This window comes from Saccostrea echinata, unplaced genomic scaffold (genome assembly GCF_033153115.1).
Source record: "Saccostrea echinata isolate AGI-Se365-2 ecotype Australia unplaced genomic scaffold, CSIRO_AGI_Sech_v1 ptg000001l, whole genome shotgun sequence".
NCBI classification, from domain to species: domain Eukaryota; kingdom Metazoa; phylum Mollusca; class Bivalvia; order Ostreida; family Ostreidae; genus Saccostrea; species Saccostrea echinata.
In genome coordinates, this window is record NW_026889750.1 from 34569118 (window position 1) to 34580000 (window position 10883).

Genomic DNA, 10883 nt, shown 5'->3' on the forward strand with positions numbered 1-10883 from the left:
CAAAAGATGGTGGTCTTCTGGTTTTTGTTCATCTACTGATCTACATTCTAGGTAAATATAACAGAGATTGTTGCTCATGAATGGACATTCATGCATAATAAGTATAGAAGCTTTTACAAAATATTTAGTTTTACTTTGCTTGTTTTTAATACATGTAAATATACAAGCGTAACAAAATCAGTTAAATTACACTGAGGTAATATCAAGGTACATGTAATGTTCAACTGCTAGACGGAATTCTAGTGGCAAAATGGAACAATAATATGTTGTAACTGTCAAAAAAAAACCTGGAAAAATTTGCAATAAACAATAATTTAAGAGTTTTACCGTTTTTTTACTACATAGAAAAAAATATATTAAAGCTTAAAAACTTTTTAAAACTGTAGGTCTAATCCATTTGTTTTAAAACTGTAGGAATAACTCAATAAAAACTTTGTCTGACATAAAACGTCTTCTAAATTTGAACCTGTTTATTTCTCAATTCCATGGTAAAAAATACACATTCAAAAAAATAACAATAATTTCTATAATTTTGATGTCTAGTAGGCAAATAAAGTCAAATCTTTTGTAGGAATGCTCTAAAATTGAAACCTAGGTGACAGTGAATTAATCCAGGGACCTATATACTAACGGGATATGCAACTCCTTCAGTGCCATGTTTATTTACCCAAAACGTCACATACAACACTGCAAGTTTTTCAAACTACGTTTTTTCCAAGAAAAAAGCTTGTTTTCTGATTAATGTAATCTGTTTTGTTTGTGTATTGGAATGGATTTTTAATTGATTTTAAAGCACATATTATAAAATAATTTAGATATTAAGTAAACAACCACCAAAATCGGCGAATTCTCGGAAATAAGGCTGATCAGGGGCATGCAGTGATTTTTAAATAAATGCAATTACTACGAAGATAAGGAGTAAAAACAGTGCTAACAACAAATCTTGAATAATTTTTTTTAGATAAACCAAGGTTTTATTCTGAAATATTTGATATCAAAAGAGATATATTTAATTGAAATTGACTTATGAAATCCCCAACTTATATAGATATAGAGATATCACGAGACTTGAAAGAGTTGCCTATCCTGTTAGTATATAGGTCCCTGATTAACTAAAAAATAGTTTTAAGCGTGCATTGTTAAAGCTATATATGGCATATCTGAGCTAAAAAATAAAAATACGAGATTGAGTGCAGATGAACATGATATTTAAATTAATTGCTATTTACGTTCAAATTAAAATTTTCACTGATTTTGAACTTGAATAATCCCATGTTTCTATAGTTAAATTGACTTTAAACTGTGTCTGCTATTTAAATGCGGAGTTGGTAAACAAATCAGTTATTGTTTTAAATTTCTCATATTTATGAAACGCATTTGATTTTAATTGTATAAGTTACAGGAAAGTCCTATATTAATAAAGTTATAAAACAAATAGAAAGATCTTTTTAATTTTAGTTAGTCTGAACTTATCAAAAACACACCATATATGACTTTAAAGCTATATATGGGGTATCTGAGCTAAAAAATAAAAATATGAAATTGAGTGTAGATATACATGTTATGTACATTAAAATTTTCACCAATTTTGAACTTGGATAACCTCAAGTTTCTATTGTTAAATTGACTTTAAACTTTGCTGTAATTTTGCTGAATATTTAAAATAAGATCTGCCACAACTGGGGGAAAATATACAGCATCAAATCCGTCTCAGATTGAAGAAGAGATATAAATGTACATGATATTGTTAATTTAACTATCAAAGTTTTACAAAGGAAAACATAGGAAAAATCCTTAAAATTTTCTCAAGAACAGCAAAGCCATGATTAGTCATATTAGTATGGAAGGATCCTCAGTTAGTGTAAATTGAAGTTTGTTCAAATCGTGACCCCAGTAGATAGGGTGGGGCCACATTGGGCAATAGGAATACATACCAAAAATCTTTAGTTAAAATTCTTTTCAAGAACAGGAAAGCCTTGATTAGTCATGATATATATGTGGAAACATTCTCAGGTAGTGTAGATTCAGGTTTGTTCAAATCATGACCCCTGGAGGTAGGATGGGATGACATTACATTAAAATTTTGTACAATTTGAAGTCATTTTTTAAGGGCAATCATCTACTTTTCTTAAGCTTAAATGAATGGAATTTAAATATACAGAATGAATTTAACAGCTACCCAATTTATACGATACAAACTGGATTGGAAAAGATTACACTTTTTTATAAACTATGTCACAGTTTATAAAGCATTGACTGCCCTTACCCAAGTTATACCTTTTGAATTGGGTTGCTATTAAATTTATTCCTTAAATAAATTTATCATCTCCAGATGAGTAAAAATGAAACAAAAATACTGAATATTTATACCATAAAATATTAATCAAAGACCATTAAGAGAGGCCAATGAAACGGGGAATGTGCTCATTAATGTGTATAATATGTGTAAGTATGTTATACTTACACACTATTGTGTTGTTAGTTTGGCATCTTCGCTAGCCAAGGGTTTCTGATACGCTACTCTCCTCATAAACCCTTGGGCTTATGAGGAGAGTAGCGTATCAGAAACCCTTGGCTAGCGAAGATGTTAGTTTGGTGATAGTAATATAAACTAGTTTAGTTCGTACTAGCACATACAGGGAAGTAAATGGATGTTTGCTGATTACCAGAGTAACATTTATTTTGTTGATACCTGCATCATCCTGTTTCACTTGTTTTAGAGCAAGTCTTCATCTACGGTCTGATTTAGACAGCATGAGGATACATTTACATACTTCTGTATATGTAAATCAACAGAATGTGATTCAAGCTACTTTTCTCTTCCTTCCTATTATAAGTACAAAGGAAGGGCTACAGTGTCATCTAAGACTTCTTATCATTATGTACAACTGTAAGATGGATCAATCTTGTGCTGTGTAACATAACATATGTATGTATATGTAGGATAAAATGTTCATTTTCAATACAGTTGTTAAGGGTTCAAGAACTTTTTAGCTCACCAGAGCTGAAAGCTCAAGTGAGCATTTCTTATCACCTATTGTCCAGCGTCTGTCCGTCTGTAAACTTTTCACATTTTCAATTTCTTCTCAAAACTACTGGGCAATTGTAACCAAAATTGGCACAAGTCATCATTGAATGAAAGGGATTTTAAATTGTCAAAATGAAGAGCCAACCCCCCTTCCAAGGGAAGATACAAAAGGCAAAAAAAAAGGGTTGTGTCATTAAAAATCTTCTTCTAAATAACCACTGGCCCAGAAAAGATGAAACTTATGTAAAAGTATCCTGAGGTAGTGTAGATTCTAAATTGTTCAAATCATGGCCATGGGGGTAGGGTGGGACCATAAAAGGGAAAAAAAGTTTTACTTTGAAATATATATATATATATAAGGAAAAAATCTTTAAAATTCTTCTTTTCAAGAACAAATGGACCAGTAAAGAAGAAACTTATAAGGAAGCTTCCTTAGGTAGTTTAGATTGTAATTGTTTAGATCATGGTCCATGGGGATAGGATAGGGCCACAGTTGGGAATCAAATTTTTACATTGAAATGTATAGGAAAAATCTTCTAAAGAACCACTGGATTAGAAAAAGAAATGAAACTTCATGTGAAAACTTTCCAGGTGGAAGGATGAGGCCACAGTAGGGAATCAAAGTTTTATTTAAACAATAAAATACTTTCTTTGGTTGTTAGTATAGGAACTATTGTTGCAGCTGTTGCAGAAAAACTGCATAACCCGCGTTAGCGGGTTATGTAATTGTTTTCTACAATAGCTGCAATGTTAATTCCCTTATTAACAAACAAAGAAAGACATTTTATTGTTTATATTTATATCTGTACAAATAATCATTGAAAGTAAGATTTAGTTGATAAAATATTGTATTATTGGTATGTACGTCATTGTACGTTTCATTGACGGAACAGCCACTGCTCAAGAAATCTGTAGAGGTGATATGCTTGGCAGTGTTTACTGATTGATAAAAGACAATGGTTTTCTTAAGATATAAAGGAAATAATATTCAGTGGATGTAAATACTGGTATATAGGAATATATATTATATGATAAATGATATTTAAAGAAAGCATTCCTCAGGTAGTGTAGATTCAATTTTGTTCAAATCATGGTCCCTGTATATAGGGTGGGGCCACAAAAGGTCATCAAAATTTTACACATGAATACATGTATAAAGGAAAAAAATCTGATGAAGAAGAGTAGGACCTTAGATCTTCTTTTCACTGCATTATATTAACTATCTTAAGTTTTCTGTATCATCTCTGTTTCAGTCTAACCAGGTAAATTGTGAATTTTAATCCACCCAACAATGGTCACTTTAGGTCTTTCAGTACACTACTCCACTGGTATTTCATCTGTGAACAATAAATTTACATGACTGAATGAATCACTGTGATACTTAAAACTTTTTGCAATGCATTCAGAGATTTAAGTTCATGGGCATTATAGTTTTGATAATTACTCAGCAGTATTTTATATATGTTTCTTGAAGGAAATAATGCTATGAATGGAATTGTAAATATCTAAGTGTTATTATTGTTCAATTTCTGGCATGGACAATTATATCTATGTCCCATTCTTTCAAATTTTGAAGATTTTTTTTTTAATTGAATGAGATGTACACAACACCTTGTATGTTATGCATATATATCATTAATTGTCATTGAGAAGTATAAGAAGCATGAAGCATGCATGCTGCAGGTGGTATCTTTATTTAAAACACCGGGATTAAACATAAACTTGACCCAGTTCAAGAAATGAAAATCCTCTTACAAAATTGTCATTTTCTGATTTCAGATTGACATTGTTTCAGATATATGTAATACCCATTTTTCTGGATATAAACTTTTGAATATTACATTAGATAACGGTTATCCAGCTTGGACTACAAAGTATTTAATGTGAAAGGGACTTAGAATATACAAGACTTAATGGAGTAGGGCTATAAAATCAAAGATATGGATCATTTTTTTGTGATTTCATGGAAATTAGGAAATATGTATAATTATTTTATACTCATATTATCATGTATTAATATTATTTACAAGGAAAATTAAATGTTATGCTTAATATTTTATGACTCAAGGTATTATAAAAACTTTAATAAGTGTTTGCATTTGTGATAATTAAGGAAGTGTATGGGAGTTTGCCAATAAATTACTTTACCTGACAAAAAAAAAATAATCTTAACTTCTTAAGACATTGATTTAAAGTCTGTGCAGTCTGTCAAAATCTGGGTATCAGATGGCTATACAGTAGTTTTAATGTCATAGTTGATTTCAGTGCTAACTTTCTTTTAATCATGGTCATTCCAAATGATTGCTAGATTTTATTTTGTTTTATATAGATATACATGTTGAACTGGGAGTAAAGAATGTCAGAATGTACAGAAGGCAGAGACACAGGTAAGGGGGATAACTCCTGTCTCCAGTGGAAGTGAAAAATGTAAGCTGCTGAATTTAACATAGCACCATAAAGTACAATTTTGATATATATCTTCTTTGTTTAAAAATAAGGAAAAAAAAATAAAGAATACCAAAAAAAAAAGAAAGACTCTTTATGTTTTTTTTTTTTTTTTGAATTACCAGTAGATTGACAATTTTGTATTTTATTTTATTCAGGTGGAACAGAGCTTCCTTCAGAGATAGGGGATCATTGTCAAAATTTGAAGACCAACCAGTTAAAATCTCTAGAATTTACAGGTCATAATAAAGGTATGTTCATGTATAACTTAAAATTACCTGCATGGTGCCTGTAATTGTCATTGCTCAGACTAAGACACAAATGCAGCTGTGATATGTTGATTTTCTGTCCCATTTTGTTTCTTAGCCTACTGGTACATGTAATTGGTCTGTCAGACCTTTTTTATATTTTGACATTGTCTCTTTGAGATAACATTACTGTAAGTGAAACAAGAAGTTTATTAGCTCACCTCGACGAAGTCGAGATGAGCTTTTCTCGCATAATCACCGGTGTAAGATTGACTTGTCCGGTGTGAGACAGCAGTGTGAGATTTTTCTGTCTTACACTGTGTATTACTACGCCGCGAACGATAACGTAAACATTCCGTCTTTATATAAAGAAATTGTAACAATGTTAAAAAATATTACATATACTTAAAATGTTGTCATTTAACTTATTAAGATAAACTTATTTTCATTCAAAATATTGTCGTATTTTCACTTTTTAAATGGCACTATTTTTAGATCGCGGAAGGATTCTTCTTGAATGAATGTGTACGCTATCGGATGGATAAGTTTTTTATTCCCAGTTTTTATCTATCTAATTAATTTACATGAACTGAAATTCATTTTATCAGTTTACACTATGTGTAAACCATTTTCAGGTACGCTCTCTCTGATGGTGTATTTAGAATTTTAATTAGATGGAAAATTAAAAGAATATATTTTTAGCCCTATCATGGCGATGTCATTGACAGGCAGTTATTTTGGATAAAATAATGCGAGAAAAATAATCATTCATTACTCACTCATGTGGGAATAGTGAAATTCCACCTCGGGGCCAAGATTCACGGTCTAGGACTCGGCAAAGCCTCGTCCTAGACCGTGAATCTTGTCCCCTTGGTGGAATTTCACTATCCCACACTCGTAGTAATGAATGATTCTATTAATGCTATACCCCCGGCGTCGGCGTCCCAGGTTAAAGTTTTAGGAGCAAGTCCCATTCCCAAGTAACTATAAGCCCTACCTGGACCAAACTTGCATGGATGATGCATCTAGGGATGGACACTACCAAACTTGCCTTGGATGCTGGATCTGACCTAGATTTTCCAGATGAGTGACCAGGTTAAAGTTTTAGGAGCAGGTCCATTCCCAAGTAACTATAAGCCCTACCTGGACCAAACTTGCATGGATGATGCATCCAGGGATGGACACTACCACACTTGCTTCGGATGCTGGATCTGACCTAGATTTTCCACATGTGAGACCAGGTTTAGATTAAGGAGTAGTCTCGTTCCCAAGTAACTATAAGCCCTACCTTGACCAAATTTTCATGGATGATGCATCTAGGGATGTACACTAACCAACCTGCTTCGAATGCTGGATCTGACCTAGATTTTCCACATGAGTGAATTTTAGCCATATTTTAACCAAATTAGCATGGATGATGTATCTAGGGATGGACACTTCCAGACTTGTCTTGGATTCTGAATCTGACGTACATTTTCCAGATGAGTGACCAGGGTAATTTTTTTGGAGTAGCTATATAATATTATGGCCTGTTATGATTAAACTTGCATAGATGGTGCATCTAAAACTGAAAACTTCCAGACTTGATTTGGATGTTGGAACTGACCAAAATTTTCTTGATTACTAAACAGGTCAAAAGTTTTTTGAGCAGGTCTATAATTAAATCAAACTTGCATGGATATTGATCTTGGGATGTACCCTAACTAGAAAAAAAATATGATGTGAAATTTGCCTTACATGTAGATAACATTCGTCGAGGTGAGCTTCGTAATCTTTGATTACCTATGTTTTTTTCTTTTAAGATGCATTATCTGGTCAAATTGAAAATCTGTCTCCAACAACAAGAGGAAAACTGCAGATTATCATAGAGAGTCTTAGTAACCACTCAGGTAAAAAGAAACAACTTCTGAAAATGATGTTAGTTTTCCAGTGCTGATAAGAAAATCTGTTGTATTGATCTCTTTAAACTCTATCTTTAAGCTGTGGTAGGTGAAGATGAAAGGGGACGTCCAACTGTACAGTACAGCCAAAAACAGTAAGAATATTGTACACCAGTCCTTGTTCTGTGTTCCTCTGTGTTTTGGTACTCTTCATTTCAGAGAGTTTGAAACAATTTTCTTAATCATCACAAGCCAAAAGGGGGTTTGGGGATGGGGGTGGGTGGGTGTAGGGTTCCACACTACTACTCTCTGAAACTAAGTTAGCAATTTTTTAAAATTAAACATTTGTTTTTGTACCAATGACTACTACTATCCATACAGATATACATGTATATCCTCAACATTTTCATCTCATCATTATGTACAGTAGACAGTTTTGCAAACATAAAATGAATGAAATGTTTAAACCATTTAAGTTTCACATCTTCAGAAGTAGCAAAAATGCAACTATTTTCCTCATATTAAAGAGTTGGATTGAAAGTTGTGGATGGATGTAGAGCACTTGTTAGAAAAAATGTAAAATTTAGAATGATTATAAAAGCTAGGTGATGATATATCTTACAACTATAATAGAGAAATGTGTGTGACATATACCAAGCTCATCCTGAATTAAAACAAGATATTTGTGACTATAACGGTAACAGCAACATATGCATTTTAATCTATCAAGGAAACTTTTCTGGGATGGTTCAAATGCAAACAAGATTGCTGTTCCAAAATCAGAACAAGACCTGAAAGCAAAAATGGATGTCTGTCTAGAAATGTTAGAATACCTTAAATTATCAAAAGCACCATCAGGAATTCTTCTTGACAAAACTAAGGTACACATGTAAAGAGTATAGCAAGGTTTCTTTTTATTTTAATGAAAAAAGGAAAGAATTAAGGTTGTAATCACTTTAATTTCATTTATGACCATTACAGCTTACAAATATTTGTAATTTTGAATGACTGTATAGAAATGTAAGCGAATGATTTTCCTGTTTTTACAGATTCAGGCAGACAAAGGGCAGTACAGAGAAGGCATAGAGTTTGAAAAGACAAAGGAAATCCTAGGTAGAGGCAATTCAGCAGGAGACATTGTGGTTATAAAAGACAAAGAGACAGAAATAGAGCATGCTCAAAAAACAGTAAGTGATGGTGCATTTCTAGTCAACTTGTTTGCCTGAAATACTTTCAAACTTTTGAAAAGAAAAAAAATATCTTTCTGATATCATACCTAGGTTGTCACTTTTATATATTACAGGCCTGTAGAAGGTGGGGGGGACCTGCCCCCCCCCCCCCCCCCACTTTTCCTGAGTATAGAATTTTGTTAAAGTAAATGTTCCCCCACTTTTTGATGTTGTAAGGTTGAACACTGGCAAATTCCAGGATTCTGACGGTAAATTAGCTTTTTTTCCCTTCTTTTTTTTTTGCTTGTCAGATAATTTTGGGAAGTTGCTCCCCCCCCCCCCCCCACTTTTGGTCCGTTTAAAGTTTTTTTTTTGTTTGCCAGATTTTATTCAGGAAGTTGCCCCCCCCCCCTTTTGAAACCGTTGATACGGGCCTGTATTATGCATATTCATGTTCATGTATATTCCATTCATCAGCCCATGAGACTTAATTCATATGACTTGTCATGTTGAGATTGCTTAATTCAGAATTATTATTCGTTATAAATACATTATTATGTAGATTATGATCTCAGTTTTCCGTCCTGAAGAAATCAAAGCATGGGTGGATCTAAGTGAGGATGGAATCAGCCCAGAACTTTACTTGTTCAGATTGGAGGGCAACAGAATAGTTGTTCACATGGAAAAGTTAGATAATGGTATATTGAAACTATACATGTATACTCTACAATTATGAAATATAAATATTCATAATATTTTCTACAAAAGGAGCTAGTTCAGACTTTCAGTATACTCTTTTACACACATATTTTTTAGTAATATATTGAAAAATTCTTGAGAAAATAGAAAAAAAAATTCTTGTCAGGGAAATATAATTTGTCAAACATACTCTAATGCCTGCTATAGAAACAAGTACATGTACTACCTTATTCTTGAAACTCACAATTTTCATATTTATGGTTACAGCTGTTACATTAAATGAGGTGATAAATGTCCACATGAACACCCTGATGCAGACAAATAGTTCACTGGTGAAGCCTTTCTCTCTGTTTGTTTTTAACAACATCCTTACTGTGGTACAGTCTATGCATGAAAGAGGGTGGACTCACAGAGACCTACACTGTAAGTTCTTATTTACGACTTTATGTACTGTCACTACTGTGTATATTTTTAAAAAAGAACATCAATATATTCAACAAACATAAGTTAAATTGCAATGGTAAAAGTGTTATTTAATTTTAGCTGGGAATGTTATGATACAGAAAAAGTCTGACTGTGAAGTGAAAGTGAAAGTACTAGACTTTGGGAATGCTGGGAGGATAGAAGATAAGGGTGGATATGCTGGAATAAAGTCTGATGTCCTCAATGCTGTTAGGAACTTCAGTGCATTGTATCTTGGAGAAGAATTTGAAAGTCAGACTGACCTTGAAAAAAACTGGAAACAGAAAATATTAGAAAGGGTACTGTATCATGTGTATATCACTTTTTATTCACAAGAACTTTTTTTCTTGGAATTACACAAGACCATCTCACAATTAATTCATTCTTGCAGATATTTTTGTTATTAATGAATAAATACAACAATAGCCAGAATTTGTGAAAATTTTGTCTCAATAAATATCACATGAGTTTCTTGTGAAAATAAGGTGTTATGAAAATTTGGTGATCTATTTAGAAAATACCATGATAACCAAATAAGAGCAATAAACATATCTTGAAAGAATGAAAATAAAATAATCAAATTTCTGTAAGCCATTGAAAATTTATATTTAGATGCAAGGATTACCAAATGAAGAGAAGGCTGAGATGTTCTGTTTATTTGAAAGTGCCCTGAAAGTTGTTACAACAGAGGACCTGGTTAATTTGAAGCAAACTGTAGATGAATTGATGCAATTAAGTAAGTATTATTATCATAATTAAGGCTCAAGTACCTCCAATTTTGGTGCAACCACTGTTGTGAAGCCAGAAAAGTAAAAAAAAAAAATATACAAATAAACAAACAAAAATCGCTGACCAGCTGTGATTAAGACCATATCAACAAGGAAGGAAAGATTTTAATTTGAGATGATCATTTAGATTCAGACATACTACAGTTGAACTTCGATATCTCGAA

At 32.4% G+C, this 10883-nt stretch overlaps 2 protein-coding genes across 3 annotated transcripts in view; one reads left to right on the forward strand and one right to left on the reverse strand.

Moving 5' to 3' along the window:
- Nucleotides 1-10883, reverse strand: part of LOC133190510 (epidermal retinol dehydrogenase 2-like) — a 45983-nt gene that overhangs the window by 20059 nt on the left and 15041 nt on the right. The gene's annotated exons all lie outside the window — the stretch shown is intronic.
- LOC133190499 (uncharacterized) overlaps nt 10-10883 on the forward strand; it is a 13134-nt gene continuing 2260 nt past the window's right edge. Inside the window, exons 1-11 of the mRNA XM_061326163.1 lie at nt 10-51; nt 5358-5415; nt 5632-5724; nt 7524-7610; nt 7702-7756; nt 8332-8482; nt 8651-8788; nt 9333-9468; nt 9737-9892; nt 10013-10230; nt 10544-10667. Of these exons, the coding sequence (XP_061182147.1) occupies nt 5385-5415; nt 5632-5724; nt 7524-7610; nt 7702-7756; nt 8332-8482; nt 8651-8788; nt 9333-9468; nt 9737-9892; nt 10013-10230; nt 10544-10667 (1189 nt within the window). The 5' untranslated portion in view covers nt 10-51; nt 5358-5384. The remainder of the gene's footprint in view (nt 52-5357; nt 5416-5631; nt 5725-7523; nt 7611-7701; nt 7757-8331; nt 8483-8650; nt 8789-9332; nt 9469-9736; nt 9893-10012; nt 10231-10543; nt 10668-10883) is intronic.